At 39.2% G+C, this 24,980-nt stretch overlaps 1 protein-coding gene across 3 annotated transcripts in view; it reads left to right on the top strand.

Moving 5' to 3' along the window:
• The window catches only part of PEPD (peptidase D), a 112,217-nt gene that overhangs the window by 11,642 nt on the left and 75,595 nt on the right, over positions 1-24,980 (top strand). For all 3 annotated transcript variants that reach the window (XM_015873939.2, XM_015873941.1, XM_015873940.1), the window contains exons 4-9: positions 5,293-5,356; positions 7,888-7,935; positions 9,568-9,629; positions 14,417-14,461; positions 17,684-17,759; positions 19,179-19,225. In XM_015873939.2, the coding sequence (XP_015729425.1) occupies positions 5,293-5,356; positions 7,888-7,935; positions 9,568-9,629; positions 14,417-14,461; positions 17,684-17,759; positions 19,179-19,225 (342 nt within the window). The remainder of the gene's footprint in view (positions 1-5,292; positions 5,357-7,887; positions 7,936-9,567; positions 9,630-14,416; positions 14,462-17,683; positions 17,760-19,178; positions 19,226-24,980) is intronic.

Here is a 24,980-nt window from a genome sequence, read left to right as displayed (position 1 = left end):
AATTGTCTTAGTCTGGCTTATGTTGCTTTGCGTCAGTGTGTACTGACTTCCCCTCTGAGATGCTAAGAGATCCTTGCAATGATTATGGACACTAGAATCTTTCTCTTGCAGTGGAGCCAACTGTAGTGTACATCTGTTGCTTTCATTTGTGATGTGATGGTGCAGTAAGATGCTGTTCTTTCAGAATAGCTTCAGAACAAAGACGATGCCAGTTGTGAAAAGTAAGAAATTCTGTAGCACCATTCAAATCTTTATATTAAATTTGCATTATAACTTATGTAGATGTAAAGCAGATAGGTATAGTAAATGTGTATGTTTGGTGGCCCTGCTAGGCAGGGGGGTTGGAACTACATGATCCTTGAGGTCCCTTCTAACCCGGGTCATTCTATGATAGAAAGGTAGAAGCAATTTTTGTAATGTAAGCATGTAAAATAAGCATATAGCTTTTAACACTTTTACAGTGCACTGATGGTTCTCATGTATCTGCTGGCTTAGACAAGCTGAAGAAGAGAACAACTAGGGAGCTCTGAATGATTCTGAGTGGGTGAGGTGACAATGTGTTGGGCAAGGGATTAATACAAAATGGAAGAGGAAGCAAAGCTGGCAGTTGTTATTCAGACAACTGCTAGTGGATAGAAATGGTGCAGCTGCCATTTCTGCAGTGTTACTTACACAAATGTTCAGTTCTGGCTCTGAGGAAAATGAAAAATAAATGCAGAATCACAAAGCTGTGGTGATGAACTGTTTTCTCTTCCACTAGTAAATTCTGGAGAAAGTTGAATTGGTCCTAAAGGTAATGTTTTTATCTGGGTGTTTTAAAAGGGCTCTCTAGCCTGTTGTAAGAATGGAAGTAGGGAACAGAGATCACTCTGGCACAATCTAACAGCAGGATATGTAACAGTGCCAGATGCCTGAAAATCAAAGCTTCTCGAAATCAAACTGAAATCAAAAGTGTACTTGTTCTGATCTCTCCTGACTTTTATAGTCTGTGAGTTGCTTGTGGTCTCATAGGAAATGTAAGGTATATGAAAATAGCCGTGGCATTAAGACAGTATTGTGAACTTGGTGTAGACCTTTCAATTCAGTGGACTGTGTAGAACTGAAAGAATCCAGTATTTGTGTCAGCCTATCCTGGTTGCTGTACCCATCTGTGCCAGATTCTGTATTGGTTTATATACCATACATTTGCTTACAACCTTAATACAAAGGAGGGGGGGGAAAAAAAGCCCCAAAAGCACAATGCTTGGAGGCTGTAATAAGTGTTATGCACTAAATGTGATAGAACAAGCTTAGTATTTTTAGAAAAACAAACTTGGATAGTTACAAGTAAAAATTCCTTTGCATTCCAATTTCATAATAGAAAACATTTTGAAGTTGTCCCCAGCTAGAATTTCTCACCTTTTTTGCAATGAGCGTATTATTCATCATGGAAAGAAGTGTTCTTAATCTCTTACCCTACTCTGCAAAGAGATACAGTCTTGATTTAGAATTCCAACTGAAATGATGAGATGTTAAATTGAGTCACTTCAGGATAATCTGAATTTCTTTTTGGACCCAATCTGCTGTAGAAAAGCACTGAAAATCTGTCCTAGAAGCATGCAAAGAATCTGAATAGAAAGCAATTGGTAAGAAAATGTTGTTGTCTATTGAATGTCGTCTGGAAGAATATTTTAGATGTGAAAGAGAGGATACGTGAATGTATTAAGTCACAAATCTCTTAGCGGTTGCTTTATGTGCCTTTCTTTCAGGAACAGTTATCAGCCATTATAAATTCTACTCACAGTTTTTTGTTTGACATTTGTGATGTAGATCCATCTCATTCATACCTCTCTTCTGCAGGCAGATCTGAAAATTCAAACTCTTCCATCATGTTGCTGTTAGTAGGCTCGTGCTCCAGTCATTGGAATCCTAGCAGTAACATCAAATGTGTAGAGTCTTAACATTTGCTGTTACGAATTATTGTGCACTGTAATGAACAACAGCCGTAAAAACAGTTTTAGACAACGTGACCAAGTTTTTATTGGCTGGAAGGACAGCATGGTTAAGAAAACATTACTAAAAACTTGAGGTTTGGATTATGTCCAAAGGTACAAAAGGTTAAAAATATATATTCTGTTTTTATTTATAGATAAGCTGTCAGACCTGTTTATCTTACTGATGGATAAACAGAGGAGTCAGTGTTTCTTTCCAAAGGATTGTGTTGAAAGGGAGCCAGCCATAACACTGCGGTCTGTCACGCTGGCAGCTCAGCCTGCACTGACGTGATTTGCTGGTGACTGAGCATGTTGGTGTTTAAATCATAGAATCATAGAATGGCCTGGGTTGAAAAGGACCATAAGGATCATCTCGTTTCAACCCCCCTGCTATATGCAGGGTCTCCAGACGCAAGACCAGGCTGTGCAGAGCCACATCCAGCCTGGCCTTGAAAGCCTCCAGGGATGGGGCATCCACAGCCTCCTCGGGCAACCTGTTCAGTGCATCACCACCCTCTGTGTGAAAAACTTCCTCCTGATCTCTAACCTGAGCCATGTTCCGTACTGCTGTGAATGCAGCTGAACCAAATGGCAAAGTTTGAAATAAACTTCAAGTCTGCACTGAAGTGATTCCTGCTTTCTGACTGTCCCAGGCTGTGAGAAGCTGAATCTTTGGGTGGCTCCTTGTGTGGCAGGTATGTGGGCACGGTGTGCTTGAGGTTTGGAGCTGCTTATTTCCATGATGATGTGAAATGGTGATTTCTGCTGTTCTGGAGGCCAGCTATCGAGATTTGTAACAAATATGAGTATTTGCTGGCTGGAGTTTAAAATGTGCAGTAGATATTAATGCTTTTACACATTTTTTCCCCCAGAATTCTGCAAAAACGAGGCTATTGCTTCAGTTCACATCAAGTTACAGAAGTTAATTTTTTTTTAATAGGCAGTGAAATACATAACGCAGCGATATTTGGGATTGCATCTTCCACTTGGGTAATTCATTCTAATTAATTTATGATTTGCTGTAGAGTTTTTACTTGTAGCCTCTGCAGTGATTAATCAGAATTTTGAGAGTGGCAGCCCATAGCAGTGTTACAGAAGACAAAACCAAATGGAAAAATTGTAACAAATTAACTCATTCTACCTGCCTGAAAGTCATTTGAAGAGGCAAGCACTTGTAATCTTTGTAAAGCATCAAATGTACTTGAAATTATCAAAATTGAATATAACCTCTTACTTTTCATGAGGTCAATGACCGTTCTGCAGGAGTTGTAATCCCCTGTAACAGTGGTGGTCAATGATAAACTTAAACCTATTATACATTTAAATTGTGTATAAAATGAATACTGAACGTTGCTAAGAAGCTGCACTGGTTCATGTTTACTGTGATGTGATGGGTGGTGCATAAGGACTTCTCTGAGATGCCCACCCAGCTGGGAACCAACGTGTTGCTCATCATTACAATCACACTGGTAGGAAATGCCTTTGAGCACAGTGTGCCCATGTGCAACTCAAGCTCTGTATAGGAAGGAAGGAGGGGAGTAGGCATTAGAAACTAAACTGTGTGGAAGAGATAGTGAGGTGTCACAGTGTTGGGACAGAAAGCAGCACATGGGATGAAATAGAATGCAGAAAAGGTTCAATGAGGATTGTCATTGATCCCCTTTCTCCCCAAGCTTGTTTTGCCTTCTTCCCTGCTTTTCTGTGTGACAGTGCAGAATGTTTTTTTACTTAAAACACAGTCTTCCATGTGCATTTCTTCATTCTGCCTGTCTAGCTCTGCAAAAGGTGGCTCTTAGCAGAAATCTTCCCAGTAATCCATGGGGAGATGTGACTTCATTGCTGAAGCATTGCGGCTCCCATGGGACGAGCGGAGGATGGTGGTCTGTGGGAAGTGTATGTGAATTTGTTTTACCATCTAGTCAGAGGTGCTAAATGGGTGAAGAGAGAAGTGAGGCAGAGCCTTGAGTGCTTCAGAGAGGAACTGAGAAATCACAGTGGTTTGTACTAAAAGTTTACTGGCTTCTGCTTTGAGGCAGCAAGAAAACCAGCAAGGAGGTTCATATCTGGGAAACTTGGTTGTGTGTCATTAGGTGCAGTGGAGTCATCGGTACCTGAAGGGTGTCCTGGTCAGATAAACAGATGTTCAGAGCAGTGTGGGAAGCTGTTGTTTTCTTTGTCTCAAAATACAGAAAAGATTCTCAGCCTTGAAAGGATGATGAGCTATTTGTGTTCCTTGAAATAATGATACTGCTCATAAGAGACATTGGAGGGATTACAGCTGGAATGGGGTCAGTAGTGTTTTAGTATTAAACATAAGCAAAGAAATAAACTAATAGTAGTTGACCATAGAGCATGTAATTAGAGGAGGCAACAAACTAAGAAAAGGAGTTTTAAAACATTTGGTGAAGAAGACAGAAGTTTTATTATTGGCATCGTGGTAGTGAGACTTATTCTTACATAAACAGCATTAAATGAAGTGAATAAAATCTAACACCTCTGTGGGCATACTTTTAACTAATACCCAACTGACAAGAAACAGTTCTCAGATTCTGACTTCACAGGTAATTGCAAATAGCACTTCAGAAGTCTTTCTTTATAGAACACATAGTACTGTAAATTGGCTGTAAATTAGGTGGTTTTACAGTTGGGATCCTTCTGATACCAGATGAATGGGTTGGAACTGTAAAAGAGAACAAAAATAGAAAGTGCTAAATCTGTTCATAATGTTTCTGGGATGTTAAAGTCACACATGCCTGCAGCTCAGGTCCTGGGGCAGAAAGGCTGCAAAACTCTTCCTGGTGGCCCTCAGGCTGCCTCGTGCTCTTGTTGGTGGGCTTGCAGCAAGGATGAGGCTCCAGAGCAGAAGGTGAATGTTTTGTTCGTTCTTCAAATATAACACAAGGCAGGCTGGCCCGTTGCTATTTCAGCATCCTTTCACCATCTGCTGGGTTGGAAGATTGTAAACAAATGTCACTGTAAAGCTCTTCTAACAAAGCTGTCTTACATGGAGTGAATAGGTGGATGTGTGTGTGGGGGGAAAGACCACAACATTTACTTAAGGAGGAGGTGGCTGTGCCAAGCATGTATCAAGCATGGACAGGGCTAAAGCACAGTGATTTTATAGCTGTGGCAAATTTATCTGCAATCTACTTCTTTGAGAAACTGAGAAAAGGGTAAGAATACTGAAATATCCTTTATATCTGCTTCTACTGTTGTGATAGTAGAGGGCTTTTTTTTTTTTTTCTTTTGGTCCGTGGCCTTGAACTATTAAATGTAATAGCAAAATTAAATCCAAATGTTTCTTTCTCTTTTCCCAAAGGATTCACCCCCCTGAACACTTCAAGAAAAAGTATGCTGTGGATGAAGTCCACTATGTCAATGAGGTGAGTTGTCTGTGAATACAGAGTTAATACGTGGCATTGATTTTGCTGGGTGTCTCCTGACTTGGTGAGGGTGTGGGTTTAAGTTTTGTACTTTTTGTTTTAAATTGCTGGGAATTGTCCTTCGTTCTTACAAAGCATTAACGCATTTTTAAACTAAAAAGGGGAGAAGGGGCTGCCAGTTTGGGCTAACTGCATGGTTTTAATCACGTCTGTCTCACAAACACGTTGTGGGCTTCATGCAAACTGTCAGTCTGTATCCTTACCAACAGAAACATTTGCTAAATACGCCTTTTTTCAATGCCTTGAAGATTTGAAGGAGATTGCTGTCAGTGAGATCGTGTGTCCTACCTCTGAGAGCCTCCGAAGAGCTATGAGGAACAGCTGCCAGCTTTGCTCTTAATTTATGTTGAATCATTCTAATATTTGAATAAACGGCTGTATTCTTAATTTTAAATGCAAGTGAAACTTTCTTAATCAGATTTCTCATCTTATTATTTAGCAGCTTTTTATATACTTAAGTACCTGGCCAGGCATCTTTTGTGTTGTAGTTTTTTTTGGTTTTGTTTTACCTTTTTTTGGTAGGAAGGCTCAGCAGGATGAGGACAGTATTCCTGCCAAGCTCTGTGATTAATTTTCATGGAGTACAGCTTGAAAAAAAAGAATCTGATATTTCTGTCCCTTCAGAACACTTAACTGTAACTCACAAGACACAAAATTCTGCCCTAATCAGCTGTGGGGATGCTTCGTTTCATTTTCACAATGAGTCCAGTTATTCAGTGAAGTTTGAAGTTGAGGTGGAGAAGTTTCTTTGTGTTGCGAGTTGGAGTCACATGTAGTGTAGACACTCCTGCCATACAGTGAAAATGGCATGTGGAAAATGCATGTTGAAAGCAAACAATCCCACATGCACAACATTTATTTTGGGTCACTTTAGTTGTTTTCCATCAACAAATACTTAGCACATTGATGAGAAAAATAACTCATTAGGTGGACAGGTAAGTTAGTAGCTCATGGGCCTTTTTTCACCTGGTTAGAAGTTAGAAGCAGCTGAAGCCTGCAGTTTAACTGTTTAGCTACCTAAGGTTCTGTCTTGCTTTTGCCTGATTTGCGAAGGAAATTATTTTCCACCATCAGAACACTAGGGGCGTTTTCAGAGGATGATTTTATGTCAACAAATAACCCATCTGTGTAAGTGTGTAATCCTCACATTTCATTTTGAAAAGAAATAAAATATGGAAATGTTATTTTTATATGTCACTGCAATATGCTTTATTTTATTACTATGATTAGTATGCTCTTAAGCCATTCTAAAGTTGGTAGAACTGTGCTGTATGGAATTCTGTCATCTGTTCATTGCCTCAAGAGATGTGTAATTCAGTGCCCACCTTTCTGCAGCAGCTTTGGAAGCCCAGTTCTTTACAACACCAAGGATTTTATTCTCAGAGGATTAGGGCAGGAAATGGTTTTTGTTTTACTTTTTAAAATCTTATAGCTGTACTTTTCCATTTTTATTTCTATTTAAACATAGTTGCAACCAAAAGACAAGATGTTTAAAAATACAGATATTCTAAGAACAAAAATCGTTAAGATCAAATAATTTTAATTTATACTGAACATATATTGATTTCAAAAATAGCAGAACAGCAAACAGTGGAGATATCTGCACATCTATTTAATAGCATTGCTATACAGTATTTCACATCTCATCTTTTTGTGCATGGCCAAGTTAGTTACCTCGTGAATACTGCACATTCCTCATCGCTTCTCTGACATTTAGGAAGATAAGACTGTTAACAAAGTTGACTTGTCTTGGAAACAAACCTAAAACTTTAATATTTACTTTGAAGAGACCAGTTTTTGTGTTGCTGATGGTGCGGTAGGGAATACTGAAGGAGAAAGAATACTAATTGAATGCAATTGAGTTATTTTCTGATTGGAATAATTTTCTTGAGAGGGTAATGATTTGATGTTTTTGTTTCAGTTCATGTGTTGGTGGCATCAGATGGAGCAGAGTTGAGAAATTAAAGCCATTAATCTAATCCTGTGTAAGGGAAAGACATTTTAGTCTAAGTTTATAAATGCTTGCAAAATGCTGAGTGAACCTATTAGAAGCGTGTGTCACTAGAAAACGACTCAGAATAAGAGTAAATACTGATTTTAGTGCATTTTAACATGATTGTATTAATGTATGTGTTTTATATGCAGTATTGCATTGAGGATATGGAGTATCCTGTTAGTCCCTATTTCTGTGTGTAGTTACACCGTTTCTGCTAATATTTCCTCTGTCTTCCAAATAATGACTTAATCTTGAGATGGTAACTATTTGAAGGGCACCAGGAGCATAAATAGTGTCTGCTGCCTAAATATTTTGTCATCTACTGGCTCTTATTGTGGGTGTTTTATATTGGTACAATGTAAGAAAAACAGCAGAACAGTTTTATGTTTTCTAATCGTAGTCTATATTGATGAAATACAGTGTGATTATGAGGGAGAAAAATAAGAAATGACACCAATCCCAAACTTGTTTTTAGATATCCAGTGTCTTGGCTTCAAAGAAACCTTCCGTGCTGCTTACTTTGGTGAGTAATAGTGTTCTGAAGAGTAACTACCAATTACCTTCAACAAGTGGATCACATTGTTAAGGATTCCTTTTCTCTGTCATTCCCTCTATATCTTTTCCTCCTTATCCTGTGAAATTTGATGCCATCTGTCCATTTTAAATTATTCTGGCTCCACCATGACCTTATCTTTTTTGACTTGCAACTTTCCAGCCTGTACTCTGGAAAGCTTTGTCCGTGTTCTGGTAAAATTTGACAAGCTTGTCCACTGTGGGCCTTGCTATCCAGCCTTTATAGAATGACTCTGAACTCTGTTTTTCTATTACTGCTCTGGCCATGTTGGGCTTTTCTGTGAGAATTCTTTAAACGTTCAGAGGATTCTCCATGGGATGGGTTAGTGAAAACAAGTTCTGCAAGGAGGATGTGATTGAATGCCTGCCAGCTGCTGCTTGCTCTTGGAAGCAGGATCAACAAGCAGAGGTAAAGCCTGTAAGCTGCTTCTTCCCTGCACCTCTTTCCCAGCTTCTTTTCCTGACAGATTTTTTGTAGACCGATCTCTCACTGTTAATAGTATCTGATTTGTTGTCTCCAGTCTATGTAAGAAATGATTTGCTGATGTTAAGCTTTCCCTTACAGCAAATGCAGTGGCAGCTCCTGAGTTTCTTGTTTTCCCATGATAATTGCCAGACAAGTCTTACAAAATATTCCTCCTTACATGGTCATGTAGCATGGGATCTCATTTCTTTATCCATTGTATTTTGGTCCTAAATATGATCTTCAGTCTTTCTTTCATTGTTAATATAAATATTAAAAAGATGAAACGATCAATAGCTTTATTTTATGTTGTTTCAGAGATATGACTGAAAAAGGGCGTATTTTATGTTCGTTTCTGCACGTCAGGTTGTTCATTAGTTGTCTCTCTCTGTGAGTGGTCCATTGCAATTGGGAATTTTTACAGAATTTTTGGCTGAGAGAACAGGGCTGTGATGCCCGTGATGCTTTCACATTCCTCCCAACTGCTATGACGAAACTTACAGAGAAGGAAAGAGCGCTTCTCTTAATGTTGGCTGAAGGGCAGCTTGGTCCGCTCCTCCTGTGGCTTCATTCTAAATACAGAACTGTAATACTGCTCCATGGGGTTTCCCATATGAATGTCAGAAGTGTTCATCTGCTGTGTAGCAGCCAAAATCCTCATGCTTATGCTACTTGCTTGAATGGAAAACTGTAGGGGGACAGCAGGATGCTGATTTAAATAGCAAGCATTGCCAAGGCGTTGCGGAATTGTTTCTTTTAAAATTAAATTACTTTAAAAGAAACCTTGGTTTGTTGTTATTCTCTTGCCCTTTGTTATTATATAGGTCTCTCAGCTACTTTCAAAACTAAAGGAAACTGGAGGGCCAACCCTACCATTTTCCTGAGCAGTATATCCCAGCCCAAGTTATATGCTGGTCTCCTTTGAAATGGATAATTTCTTATATTGGTCTTCATTTTAACAATCAAGCTGCCTTTTTTTTCCCTTTGTTGTAAAGGTGATTCAGGTAACAATATACATTTTCCTAGATTTACCACTGTTAGGCTCCCTGTATCATCTGACTTTTAAATACTTGTATGTAGCTCACAATCATGGTCATTTTATTTTTTTTACCCTTCCAGCGTGGTGTTAACACTGATAGTGGAAGCATCTCCAAAGAGGCTTCGTTTGAGGGAATTAGCCAGTAAGTGAATTTTATTGGTATGTTGTTTCATGGTTATGTTGAACTCATCTTCTATTTCACATTAAATGATGTTTTTCCTAATGGCTGGATGCTGAATGGCAGATCAAACTTTTGACATGCTTCTAATGATTTGGCATATAGCTGGGGGAGGGGAGAGAGGTTAGAGATCTCTTTTGGAATTGAGCTGATGTTTTCCTTCCTTGGCTTTTGTCCTAAGTAAATACAACAACACAGACCCGTTCTGTGATGTTTATTCCCACCTTTAGAGATGGAATACTTGATTTTCAGATTTCAGAAACAGGGATTTTTATGAGCAGCCACTTTTTTTTTTTTAGCGACTTCCTTAAGAACCATCACCAGAATTAGGAGTTCTGCTACGTACAGAAAAGTTACAGCATGTGCAAAATAGAAGATCACCTTTCTGCTTTGGCATGTCCTTTTTGTGTCCTTTGATATTGTATTTTTATGAAGCTTGGCCACTAGTGGAGCTCCTGTCCTTCCACCTGAGGTATTTTGAAAAGGCTGTTAATAAAAATGCATTGCAGGCTGCTCTGGGAGGCAAGAATGGTGCCCTTGATTTTGAAGGAAAGGCAACAGGTTTTTTTGTTTCAGTGTCCTAAGATGAAATCATTTTCCATTGTATCCCAAGCACATGGCAAAAAAAAGAAAGAAACCTCTCATTGAAGGACCTGCTAAAAGGAGCCTGTGTGCTGAGATGTTGAGGCAGCCTTTCTTGTAGTCCTTGACTCACTGTCACTGTGCTGTATCTTTCGCCAGCCACCTCTGTCCACAGCATGTTAATTCTGCTCCGATAATCACAGAGCACAGAATGTATTACAGTTCTGAGCAGTCATTTGTGTAGTCAGATAGCGTGTGTTCTCCTCAAGTAGTGTTTTCTCTGTGTCACGTGGACTGAAATCTGATCTCATAATTACTTTGTGTTCCCCTCCACAACCTAAATGGAAACTTTATGACTGTGAAGATTATTCAGGACCCTGCTGGCAGGCATTCAAGTATTTTCTGCTGCCCAATCAGTAAAATCTGAACTATTTCAGAACACATTTTGAATTAATATTTGGTGCTCTTTCTTTTCTGTTGCTTTGATCAAGTAGATGCTCATTTATCTTATCCTCTCCATGTTCAGATGGACTCCAGAATTGATGTGGAGAGATGCCTTCAGTTTTATTTGAGAAACCTCCATGTGAAATATAAACACTTGATAACCCTAGAAGTAACTATTTACATGCATGCATCTTTATAAGTAAGAAGTGTGCATGTGCTTGCTTCAGGTGGTGAAGACCAACTGAACGCTGAGCCAAGGCCACTTTGTTTTTATGTGTTGAGGTGAACCATTATAAAAAAGACTATCTGTATTAAAGACAGTTTTAACATATATAAATGTTTCAGTTTTGTCACTGTAGGCACATTCTGTAAACTGACAGAAAGTCTCAATATACAGGAGCTGTGGATTTCTAACATTTTTTTAAACTAATGAAGTTATCATGCATGTTGAAGGACAACTGAGTATGAAATCAATTTGAACATGCCACTCACTGTAATATTTCTTAGTTCTGTGTTGATTAAATGGGAGCATTAATGCATATTAAATTGCAACAATAGCAAAATGTCATTTGTTTTCTTCCTTCAGACCATGTATCTCATCATCAGGTATTGTCAATTTGCAGATTGCAGTGAAACATAGAATTGGATTGCTCTGCACGATCCTCTTAGCATTAGGGCAGTCCATGGTTTTTAAGAATAAGTTGATTATTGTTTAGCAGGATATAAACTTGCTTAGAAGATAAGGTAGAATTATTTTATGTAGAAATTCCTGCAGAAACTGCATAAATTAATCAGTAGTTGTGTGCTGTGGTTAGTGGTGATGTGCTCTTCTCCTTGAGCGTACTGTTTAACCAGTGACTTGTAGAACATGGCTTGTTTAGCTGCCTTGTTCCTCATTAAAACAAATATCATCTGAGTCACTAGCTTTAAATGTCCAGCAATCATAACTTTGTGGTCTTGTGGCCACTCACACAGGACCTGCAAGCTAAGCAAAATTGAGACAGTTCAGTCGTTTATCATGGGCACCTTTGAGAAAGCTATGTACAGTAGATCAGATTCTCTTCCAAGTATAAACTGATGCTGTGTTTCTGAGCCCTAAGATCTTGTTTCATTCTTGACGATATATCAGTCTGCTCTTCAGGTGTGAGAGAGAACTGCAGTTCTGCTCATGAGCTCCTGCCTCCTCTCCATGACCCCAGCACTGCTTTCTTTTACTCATACAGCCTTTCACTGTGTCTAATTAGTTTTCCAAACTGACAGCAGTGAGCTGTTGTGTGGTAGGTGGTCACAGCCAGCGTGTAGAACTTGAGTTTTTGGCAGTGCAAAGGCAGTTCAGGAGGAATTGCCAAGGTTCCCTAGGAAAAGGGTTGGGGGCTGCGGAAGAGCCTGGTACACCTTCTTTATAATGCTTTTCTGAAAGCATTATTTGACCTATGCCAGTGCACAGTTGTTCCCCAACCCGTTTTATTTATTTTTAACAGATGGACACAGTCTGCTTATTGTGAGCTTCATAGTTTTACCATTTGACTCGTGATTCGCTTTTGGCTTTGTCTGTGTTTGTGATTAAAGAGAGATGTGAATTTTCAGATTGTCAGTATTCATCTGTATCAGACTGTCCCTGCCCTTAATTTTCTTTTATTGCTTCATAGTGACTATATATCTTATTTACAGAGCTTGTGTTGGAGCTTTCTGCATTGCTGCAGTTTCTCCTTACACTTGCATTCATTGATTTATTTTTTGTCTGACATGCTGTGACTATTATTGAAAGTCCTCTGTCTGTTGTTGCAGTTGCAGCTTAGTTCTTCTGTGTCTAGGGTTTCTCTGGTGCAGCTCACTTGTACGCTTTCCAGCCCAGTAATAGTAGGGAGCTCAGGCTTTTGTGTGTTTTCTGGTGTTTTTTTTTTTTAATTGATATATTACTGTGTCATTCAAATGTTTTCCTGTGTATGAATTTGTGTTTAATTGGCTCTTCCATTCTAGGATTATTTCCACGTTGGACTGGCTAGATAGTAGCTGTTGGATGGGGAAGATTAAATCCAAAATGTGGCTTTTTTTTTATATTACAGGACTTTCTTGTTTCCAGGTGACAAACTTATTGTGTAATGATGCAGTATTTTGGGACGTTCTGGCTTTTGTGTTGTGTTGGTTTTCCAGTGGTTTCTAACTGATACATCTAAAATTGAATACCATACAGCCTGTCCTTGGTGTATGTTCAGATAAGGTGTTGTTTTCTATCTTGGAGTAGGAACACAAAGCTATTAACCTTCACCTTGTTAGGATTTTATAGGTTTATGAGCACATGTTCTTGAAAAAGAGACACGATTTTCCTCCTGCTACCAAAGGATGCAGGAAAGCACTGGCACAATTAGAAGTGGCTTTTAAGTATTTTTTTAAATTGGATTTGTCCTTTAGTCCCATCTGAGGTATTACAAATGACCATTAACCTGAAGGAGATTTATTTTTTCCTCCCGAAATTGTGAGAAAATTAATTGTTGCCTTCCAACATCCTTCTGAAGGTCTGTTGGGAGCTTTGGAGCATTTTAATTCTCTTAAATTCCCTAACTGAAGAGCCAGTGGTCTTGAGCCAAACAAAAGTATCTTTGATGCAGAACGTTCCTTAGGTATTTAAATTGTAAGCAAAAAAACCTCTTGAATGATGCTTGAAAATCCATTTGTGTTCCACTTAATTACTCGGATTCTTATTCCATTGGCCACTGTAATGTTATTGTTTAGAAAGCCTCAAAACAGTTCCAGGGAGACACGAATTGCTAATGCAGAAAATGAATGGAAAAAAGTTTTTGAAGCTGAGGTGGGATGGAAGCTTTGCCTTGTCTGTAGATAACAACAGATGAGAAGTTATCTTTTTTTTTTGTCTTCTAAAAGATCTTGTTTATCACTTGTACACAGAAACTGGAATGTGTTAAATAATAAAATTAGCAATTTAATGCTCTTAGTTCACTGAAGAGTGTTTGGGAAGCAGAGTTTAGATCGCAGAACCGTTTTGGTTGGGGGAGATCTCTGAAGATTGATCTGGTCCAACCCACACATAGCAGTGAATCAGTAATTTAAGATTTTACTTTTGCTGGAAGCAAGTTGTAGAGTGTGTCCTGAATGTGCTGTTACTCTGCTTTCTGCATGTTCTTAGAAGTGTGTGCATGGTTTATTCTCAGGTATTTCAACACAAACTCCTTGCCTCCCAGTGAAGATTGAGCATGTGCTTTCTCTGTTCTGTGATGTACTCTGATCCACGCTAACTTCAAATCTAATATTTGGGAGACCTCATTCTGGCCTTCCAGTATTTAAAGGGAGATTATAAACATGAGGGGAAATGACACACACAGGACAAGTGGGAATGTTTTTAAGCTAATGGAGGGAAGATTAAGATCAAGGAAATTTGTAACTGAGAGGATGGTGAGGTGCTGGTGCCCAGGGAGGTGGTGCCAATTCCTGGGGATGTTTATGGCCAGGTTGGAGGGGGCCCTGGGCATCCTGAGCTGGTACTTGATCCTAATGGTTGGCAACCCTGCCTATAGCAGGGGAGTTGGAACTAGATGGTCCTTCAGGTCACTTCCAACCCGAGCCATTCTACAATTTGCCTTCGCAAGTTTTCACAGCCTCAAGGCAGGCACATTTTTTAAAAAAACAAACCAACCCTACAAACTCTGCCGTCTCTGCTTTTCTGTGCACAGCTCCTTGTTGATGTTTGTATTTCTTGCTTTCTGCAGATTTAATGTGAACAACAAAATCCTTCATCCTGAAATTGCAGAATGGTGAGTAACAAGAAGTCTTTCTATTTTAATAGCTGAACATGCCTGTATTCTGAACTATCGCTTCAGAGGCGTTCTCTCAACAGAACCTCCTATGTAGTTAAGGATATGTTTTAAGTTTAGGCTGGTTTCACATCATGGGCTGGAAATAAGGGTTGAAAGTAAAAATACGGTTAAGTAACAGCATTGAGAAATTAAGAATTTATGTAACATTCCTTAAGCATCAAGTCTGGATAAAAATTGTAATAGGATGTGTTTGGAACTAAGTCACATTTACGTAAATGTGAATCTGTATGAATAAGAGAACTGCGGATAATTCATATTCTAGCAATGCAAATCAAAGGTAGGCAAAAACTAAGTCCAAACATATAATATTTAATAAGGTGTTATTGCTTCCCTAGGATTTATTTTAACTTCATTAATTTTGGCAAGTTATTATTCATGTAGCTGTACTTTTTAATTCTAGGAAAATTCTACTGCAGCCTGTCTTGAATAGTAAAAATTAGTCTGTGTGATGTAGTGTATGAGGAGCTTGTAACACTACTGCATTGATAGGAGAGGTCTAGAAATCTTCACATATGCTCTGAAACCCCCAATATCCTACTGTGCTGAAATGGTCTGAGTCATTTAGAAGATCTTTATGAAGTCTTATTTACCTGCAGTGATATGGCTGCTGCTGTTAGCTGGCTGGTTTGGTGTGGGGTGTGAGCTTTTGCTGGTCAAGCGTAGGGAACTTCTAGCCTTGATCACTTCATAGTCATGAGCGTCGCAGCCTGAACGAGCTTCTCCAAGTGACCTGGCAGGCTGTCTGAGGACTGGGGAAGGGAGCTACAGCTTTGTGTGCCCTGTTGCTTGCTTACCTTATTGTTGGTTTAGAACTACAAGCTTGTTCCCAAGTCAGCTTTCTTGATAACATTCACCTTATTAAGGTGTTATGTTACTAAACAAAGGTAGAGCGTTTTTCTAGTGATACCTTGGAAGTAGGGGGAAAAAATAATAAAACCTGTGAGTCACTCATCATCCACGGGGTTGCCATGCAGTACTAACCAAAGTGCTGGGCTCTCAACATCTCAACCCAGTTTGGGAGAGTCATCACTTTTTGTTATTGCAATTGAGGAGAAGGTGCTGCAATACCCTTCTGCTGCACAAATACACTGCTGGGAGCTCCATCAGCAGTACCAGTGCAGTCAGCATGGGAGCACAGTGAGTTTTCTTTGGAGATCTGCTTGATCTCCATCTCCCCTACTAACAGTTGGCTGGTGATTTCTTTTGCTCTTGGAATGAATAAATGCTTTCTGTGAAATGTTTTCATGCTTGACCTGGTGCAAATGGAGGTGATGAATTCCATAAAAAGGCTAAGGGTAAATGTGCATTTGGATATGCAGAAGATACCAGAGAAGTTATGATCTCAAATAAATACCTTGACCCTGAAGCCTTGTGATCTAGTCACGTAAACGAGATGCTGTTTACACTTGTAGTTGAGCTGTTACTAACTTGTATTCCTACCAGATACCAATGAAGAGATGAGACATCTGAATTATGGAACAGCCTATTTTTCAGGCACTTGCAGAGCGTGGATATGTACTGTATATTGAAAGTAATATAAAGGCACATCAAACAAGTATTAAATTACCCTGCTAGCACAGGCAGTCTTCTGAACAGGATTTAAAACAAAATAATCTTTAAGCCTTCGCTGCCTTGTTCTAACATGAATATATTTGAGCCACTGTTGTTTGTCTTAGCTAAAAATCAGAAGCAGAAGTTTGTTTTCTCATCCATGGTGAGGAGCTTACACCCATCCAGTGTAGTTTTGTCACCTTGGTGTGCATTTTAAAATCTAGTATTTCTCATTCTTGGCGTGCATCGTGATTATTGCCACATTCCAGGTTACTAAGGATGTCTAATTCCTTCCTCTTTGCTATTTTTCTGTTTGTTAGAACATTTTGATATCACTATTTTTAAAAAGATACCTTTGCTCTTGCCAGAAGAATTTCTATTTGTGTGGGAGTGGTTGTGTCACACAGCAGTGCAGTCACTGTCAGTGGGAAATGCTCTTATCGCACGTTAGAGTGATGGCTGAGTAACTTTCTTCTGGACTCATTAAAACAAACTGCAGGAGCAGAAAGGTAGCAAATAGTTTTCTGCAACAGTACGAGCAGCATTGTAATAATTTAAAAAAATAAAGGCTGCCTCAGTGGCAGTTTTGAAAGATCCCAGTTATGGTACTTGATACCTGCTGCAGGCTCCGGAGTGGAACTGGAAAATACAATCCAAGTATTTTCACCAAATTCAATAGATGTAGTTCTGTTCTTTGTAAACAGTAACTGTTGTTCATGGCGGCCTTTGAGGTGGGCCTGAGAAATATTAAGAAGTCGTTAAGTGTAGCAGTAGGAAGAGTAGGTGGTGTTCAATAGAAAGTAGGAACTATCTCCACTTCGCTGCTCATGTCACACAAAATAGCTGATTCTATTTGAAGTAGGCAGTAGAAAGCAGTGCAAGTAGATAAGAATTTAATGTTAAATTTTTTAGCTGAGTTCAGAACAGAATATCAAGGCTCGTGGATAAATGCAAGTTCAGCAGTTCATAAGGCACGAAGAACAGGGTGTTATTTTTTTATTGTGTTTTCTGAATACCGAAAGGAAAGTGGACATCGTGGCTGTAATTACTGCCTCTGTGGTTTCTGAGCTTCATGGTTTTGGATTTTAAATACTAAACAGATACAGCATTTGTTCCATTCGTTCCCCCAAGGTATTGCAGAACGGTGGGAGTTGGGATTGTGCTGAATTAGAAATTCTGGAGCTCTGGAAATTTCATTATGTAAACTAGTTTCAAATTATGTTTAAAAAGTAACAAGAGTACGCCTGTACAAATGTTCCACTTGTAGTGCTGAGCAATGACAAATACAGAAATCTGTTGCTTTTGTTCCAAATGTGCTGTGGAATGACTTGAAAAAAGGCTGATTGGACCACTTGTTTATTCATCTCAAAATAATGCAGGCTGATGTTTGAAATGCCTGTAACGTTCCTTTGTAAGATTGTTTTGCTAGTGGCGAATCAATGCCAATGGAACTTCGCTGTCATGAATACTTTAATACGGCTCTGTTCTTGAGGTGTACTTGGTCTTATTTTACTGTAGGTGATGAATATTGTTTTCAGGTTATTTTATTTTGTATTCTTAAGCTAAGAAGTTGCAACCTAATTAATATCTGTTCTATTTTTCTTTAAGTCGTGTGATTAAGACAGACATGGAATTGGAAGTTCTGCGCTACACCAATAAAATCTCCAGTGAAGCTCATAAAGAGGTAATGGATCCTTTACTGTTAATAATTTTTGCTCCTAGTGTAACAGTAGTACTCAGAAAACATTCCCAGCAATCCTGAATTACTTAGTAATAAAATAATGGAAAGGCTGGATAGAAATAAGAGGGTAATATCCCTCCTATTACAGCCCAGTAATATACCTTGCATTGTCCTTGAACTCACTGGTGCATTTGCAGTGTGTGAGAAATGAAGTGTGCTTTTGGATAAAAGCTGGAGCCTCAGCAGAGGGTGACCTGCTTGCAATCTGTCTGCTGTGTTTGCACAAATACCTGTATAGCAATAGGGAATGAGATGAAGATTTTTCATCTGTCCTGCATCTGTGTGTGCAGCTCTAGAAAGTCTTGCTCTGACAGTTTACTCAGGTCAGATCCTTGTAAACTGTGGGACTGTTTGTGTGCACAGTGGAGGACAGTGCCAGAGTTCCGTAGGTTGCTCCTCAGAGAAGAGAGTGTCCCTCTAGCACAGTGCTTTTGCAGGCCATTCTGCCAACACTGCAGCACTCAATGATAAAGCCAGGCTCTCAGTGGGGCTGCTTTGGTTGGACCCAGCATTGTATTTGTAGCATCGTATTGCTGTACTGGTATTGGTGATATGGTTAACTTAGGTGCCAATCCTGTACTCTATACAGTGATTCAGATGCCATGAGTTCTGTCTGAGCAAAAGACCGGAGGGACATTAGTGAAAAGAATCTGAAGAGATTATTGACTAAACTGTTGACTTTGCCCCTGTTCTACACATTTCTGAACTGTGAAGCATGAAAATATCATAAAGTGTGTATCATAAAGAGTAATGCAATTGCATTCATTCTCCTTGATCGATTGTAGGACTTAAATACTGTCACCCCATCTGAGATATTTCCTTCTCCAGAGCTGCTGTTCAGAAGAACTTCCATAATGCAGAAGCAAGCAAAAGAATAATGCTGGTGCACGTTCTCAGCAAACCCGAGAACAATATTCAGATGCGAGGTGTAACATTGATGTTAACTGTAGCAGAGTTCTGTTGATTCAGATTACAAAGTTCTAAAAGGGATCTTCCTTTGTAGCACATTCCAGTTCACAGTTTTGTTTTGCTGGTGTTTCATAAAACAAAAGGACTTGCTGCCAAGTTCACCACAGCTTTCAGAATTCAGCACTGGTATTTTGATGAGCTGCACTTCATTAGGATATACTTTGGCAATTAAGCTTGCTTTATTGCTGGAAACTGCAGGCATTTTAAAAGATTAAAAATAATTTGATTTCTAATACAGTTTTGAAGTACATTTACTGATGTAAGTTTAAATGAAGTACAGATTATATTTTTGTAATATAGGTTTCTCTGGAGATGCTTGGTTATAAGTAATAAATCTATAAATATGTGATTCCCTCCTGCTAAGAATGTCCTGTGTTAATACGTATCTTACAGGTAATGAAGGCAGTAAAAGCTGGTATGAAAGAATATGAGCTGGAGAGGTAAGAGTTATTTCAATGAATGTAATAAAAAAGGAGAGGTCTGTTTGTATTAGGGGTCGATGCAAGACTTGTGGCATAGCAGTAGCATTGATTCAGCAGAGAGCTCTTTCCTATTTGAAGACTGTTTCAAGCATTATTTTGTTATTTTGGGGTAGTGGCACTTCATCAGTTTCAGACATGTATTTGATGATGGTTGATTATATTTTCGTAGTGGTGTAGTGTTGTATAATTTTTCTGGAGTCATAGTAATTTATAGAAGCTTTAGGAAATAGCTGTTCTTGTTTGAAGGCATCCAATAAAATGGTGTTTATGGATAAGCATTGCCCTTAAGCTTGTTATGCCTAGAAGTCTACCAGTAGGAGTGTTTAAGATCCTTGTAAAAGGCTGTGTTCAATTACATCTTGCCTGCAATTACAAGTCAGTATTGCCTGTACAAGGAGCTCGTCTCCCAAGCATGGTGGGTATTACTACAGCTGTTAAGAAGCCAAAAAGAACACCACACAGTTCTGTTGAAGAAAATATGCTATACAAGCATATATAGAAGGGGTTGGCTGCTGGTGATTGATACTGTAAGTGATGTGTCTAGATATGAGGAAAGCGTTGCTTCCTCTTTTAAATCAATATTTACAATAGGTCATCTTATAAAACATGGTTTCAATCACCAAATCCATTTATTTTTATCTCATATACAACATTCTCAGTTTTCAAAGTATTACATAATAAAGACATCGAAAATAGTGGTCATATCTCAGTTACTGTTATTGTTTCTTGATGGGCATTTTGCAAATGTTAGCAAGTGGACTAATTAGATGCCCTGTGAGGAGAGAAGTGCCCCCTGTGTTTGTAATCAAATTTTGAAGTTCCAAGCATATACAAGAAATTGCTCTGATTCAAGTATGTCCCTTCAGAAGCTGATTCAGTTAAATCAGCGCAAATTCTAGGTACAGACAAGCCCAAAGAACAAGCCTGAAGCAGTAAGTACAAGGGAAAGGGAATGTACTTGTAGGTCCTGCAGAGCAGAGTAAAATCCTCTGAAGCAAGCATTTGTGTTATACTGGCTTTTATCTCCTCCTGGTTTAACAAGGGATCATGATATAAAATAAGTAATGCCTTTAGAACATATGCAGTACAGAAAAACTGGTGTTACATTTGAAGAATTTAGATTTCTGTAGACTCTTGCTCAATAGATTGCTTCAGAATGCAGTTATGTATATCACCAGGCAACAGGGAAAAAGTGTTGCATACATTCTCCTGTGCTCCCATTAACTTTACTAATGCTCTTTGTATCTGCATTCATTTCACTTGCTACCCATGTGAAGTTTCTGTTGCTGCGTGAAATTCATCCTTGCACCAGTTTCTGTTGCCTTACCGCTTAAAGGAGAAAGATCCTAAAACACAAAACTGCCATTTCCATGCTTTGCCATAAAGTGGGTGGCTGCAATGTTTAAAAATAAATTCAGAAGCAGCCTCAGAAATGTGTGTTCTGTGTACAGATGTACATCTATGTAATCTAGGAAGGGAACTTCTGGAAACTTTAAAAGACCTGAGAAAAGGTAACATCTACAAATAGACAACCTTTGTTGAAACCATCGAAATAGTTCAGCTGTTTTCTCACTGGCAGGCTGGGTATCTGGCTTGCTGCAGATCTGACGTATCTAGAATCTTGGAGTGCAGAGAACCAAAACTCTTGATGTGCGCTGATTTATTGAAATATTCACACTTCTCTTTCACAGATCAATTAAATGTTAATGAGACTTTTTGCTTTCTGCTGTTCTTAGGGTTTCCACTCCTCTCGTGAAAGCTTTTGAGTTGTGTCCCCCTCTTCCCCAGGTGCATCTGCAGTTTCTGCTGCTGTGAAATCATGAATTTTTGAAATGAATAAAGCTATCTCTTGACATGTGGCCAATGGCACTTGCTTCATATTGCTTTCATTCTCTGACATTCTGCAATATAGCACATGTTTTTGGGTAGAAAGCTGATCTGGCCCTGTTTACTAGGAGGAATAGTGCCAGGGATCCCAAAAGCAATTAAAATATCCATTACCACACTGAGAGCGTGAGAGCTGCCTTTTCTTTGTTCATTTGGTTAAGCTGCCTTCCTACAGAAATGTCACGTCACTTCAGCCCTATAATGCAGCAAAACCCATCTAAAGCACTCTTGGAAATATATCCAAGAGGCAACAATACAAAAAGCTGGTTGTATTTCTGGGTTTCTGAGGTCTAACTGGAAGGAAATTAGAGAAATCTCCGGATAACAATCTCTTTTATGTTGAGGTTTGAAAGCTAGCTTCAGAAACTTGTTAGAAGTGTTCTGTTTGTGTTAGTGTTCAGTGGTAAACGATTTAGAACCAGTAATGAATTAATACTGAGGTATATAAACACGAATGCGTCAAACTGCAATCCAGTCAGCCCTTATGTGTTTGGTGGGTTTTTTTGGTTTGATGTTATTTAATATGTGGTCAGTTGACTTTACGGAGGCAGCCAAACCAGTTATCTACAAACAGTAATTCTCAGCGCCTGTAATTACACATAAAGTCATTTTGGTAGGTCAGAGTCTGCTTTTCTTTGATGTAGTTTGTTTAGTATTTGTGCTTATCTCATGTTTAATTAATCTTCTGTTTAATTAAAGGCTTTTAATTATGAAACTGCTCCATGGTGAATATACTGTTAGAATAGAGCAAAAAGATAAATCTCTTTAGCTTGAGAAGTATGTGGGGGGAAAAAAAACAACCTAATTTCAGCTGGTTTAGTGCATATGTAAAATGCATGTGTTTACAAAAGATTATTGTTTGTGTATATTTGTTAACACATGTGTGTATTAATGTACATGCACTCACTGAAAGTACTAATTAAAAGAAGTATTATCTGTTTTACTATGCTTCACACTGCTGGATAGACCTCCTCTGTGTCAGTGTCTGTCAGGTTTTAGAGTGATGTATTTCATCCAATCGTCATTTACCAAATGAAGTTTTGATTCTTCTGTGTGTTTTCTCACTTCCTCCCTTTTTTGTTTGGGAGAATAATGTTGTTATTGCTTATTTGTTTGGAGAGTGACAGGAAGATGTGTATTATGGCAAGAGAAGAAATGAGAGGAGAGCAGCATGCTGTAGGTATGGTACTGGGCACATGGCAGGTTTCTTGCCCTGTCCCTAATAGCACTGAAGGCCCTGTGGTGGGAGCGTGGGCACAATGGGATCCATTGAACCATATAGTACTCCTCATTGCCCCACGATGCTGGCAGCACAAAGCCTTTGAACAGATGGGAACTTGGCTAGTGTAAGGACAGGCTGTGTGGTTGTGGTGTGCTGCGAGTCTGGGGAAATTGCTCCATGTGGCTCCCTTCAAAAGAGTGAGTCTGAATTGCTTTGCGAGGTGGTTCCACCAATAAAAGCAGCAAAGAAAAGAGGATCTGAGCAGACCTGCTCAGGGGATCCAGTAAGTCCTAAGCATTGGTCTGGCACTGTTGTTACGATTAACTTGCCAATTTTTCTTTGTGTGTCAGCTTTCCTCTGCAGGGTTGTCTGCGTTTTGGTGGTACATCTTCAGTGCTTCGTGCTCTGACTGGTACAGGTGATGCAGGGCAGTGCTCCAGCAGCCCAATGGAGAAGTTCCTGTCTGTGATGCTGTTCCCAGCTGTAGTTGCAGAGGTGTTGGTGGGGATCACTCAGATCCATGCAACCATACAGATAATTTGAATGATTTTGTGCTAGTTAATGGTTAACTCCTCTCTGCTGTTACAGTAACAGTTTAAGGAATAAAATAGCAAGAAGGCAGCTACAGCAGTTTTTGCTTCTTGGTTTACAATGCATGCAGACTATTTTTACACTTTGCATCCTACCAGCTAAGACTGATAGGAGTTCTTTATCCTTATTCTTTTCAGTGCTGTCCCTGATTCCAAAGCAGAGCTTAGAATGAGATGAGTTCCTGTCATATCTGTCAATGTTAAATTTCACTATCTGTGGAAGCCTAAGAGTGCTCTCATGGATTATGGCTCTCATCTTCCATTTATCTCTCTCTCTCCTCTGCTCCAGTGGAACAAACCAATAATAAAACATACATGTTATTTCACTAGAAAATAGCCAGAATCATTTTATTTTGTTAGGAATTTCCTTTTAGTGAAATGCTTATTATTTTACCTAATCTGGATTTACCACTTCACGTCTCTTGATAGATTTTTCCTCTCTGAATGTCCTTGAGAAAGCTGCTGACTGTTGCAGCAAACCATCTTTAAAAAATGTTTTGGTTTTCTTTTTCATGCTTGATCTACTTGTTGCATTTAGAATTCCAGTTCAGGCATGGTCTAAGTCCTTTGCATAAGTATATATGGATAGCAAATGAAAATGACCGCTGCAACTGGCACAAATGTGCAGGTAGATTCTTCACAGTTACGTTCTGACTTGGGAGAGATGTTGAGTTGTTCCACAACCTGCACTAGTATTTCTGCAGAGCAGCCAGGAGAGCCAGCACTCTATTAATCTCAAGCAGTCTGCTCAGTAACCAAAAACCAGTTTATTTTACTATAATTTGAATGGTTGGTACCATTGGGTGGCCTGAAAGTGGTTTGACTGCTTTGTTTCCCAAAGCTGTTGAGACAAGATTTTTTTTGGTTATTGTTAATAAAAGGATGGAATGAAAACTTCAGGAAATCTCAAAAAACAAAAGAAAACAAACTGAAAAAGAGGGCAGAAGTGTCTTTTTCCCACATCTGATGGGAAGAAATCCAACAAAACAGTTTGGTTTTCCTGTTTCTCTTTGCCTGTGTGACCAGCATATACTGCTATACTGTCTGGGCAGTGTTTTGGTACTAAGACAATCCTGTGCCTAATATATTTTGTTTGCCTTTATATCTAGCTTTGCTGGATGTGTTGAAGGAAAAAATGGATCAGCAGCAATTTGTGCTTTACCAACTGCTGGTAAACTTGCTGGTACAGCGACCAAAGTGCTCCTGTTCGGAGAGTTGGAGGGGGACTCTGCTGCCTGAGCCAGGTGTGAGGCAGCCTCTCAGGTGATCCAGAACTTCCTAAAAGCAGTGATGTGGAACAACCTGCAGTGGTCCAGGTTCCAGGGAATGCCAAAGCTGTTTTGAATGGTAAGGGAACACAGGCAGATTATTGTAATATAGCACAGGTTTGTTGTTTTCTTCTAAATGTGGATGTCTATAGCTTTTGTTACAAGTGCCCTTTAAAAAGTCTGTACATCTCAGTGGTAATTGCTTCCACTACAGTGTCCATAAAGCACACAGGAAACTCAAGTAGCTCAGTGCAGAACTGACAGCATGTTAGCATCTGCATGTTGGCAGCTGCTAATGGCCAGGGTGGTTTAGCCATTGCATTTCAGGAGCCCAGTGCCCAGAGAGGAGTCAAGTGAAATATCATTCCAGAGAAGAACAGCTGGATTCAGGGCGGCACTTCCATTCTGTCTTCCATCTGCTGGAAAACATAACGGGGATCTGCCGACTGGCTCCATCAGTGAGCTTACCACAGCTGCAGTACCATGAGCTTTAATTCCCATATTGCAACTGGACAGTGAATTTACTTCCAGTCACTTCCTTCTGACTTCAGTTTAAGTTCATGGATTTTATATTGTTCCGTGTGATGTTTGTTACTGAGTTTTCAGGTCTTTGCAGTCACTGAAACTCAAGAAAAAGGATATGAACATCTTTTAAAGTGTTAAATAAAGGTTTGGTTCTGGCCCAGACCTACCCCAAAGCTTGGCTGAACTCAGTGGGATGAGCTGGGAAGAATGTACAGGTGCTG

This window comes from Coturnix japonica, chromosome 11 (genome assembly GCF_001577835.2).
Source record: "Coturnix japonica isolate 7356 chromosome 11, Coturnix japonica 2.1, whole genome shotgun sequence".
NCBI lineage: Eukaryota > Metazoa > Chordata > Aves > Galliformes > Phasianidae > Coturnix > Coturnix japonica.
The sequence above is the reverse complement of the archived record's forward strand: the minus strand, read 5'-3'. Positions and strand labels throughout refer to the sequence as shown.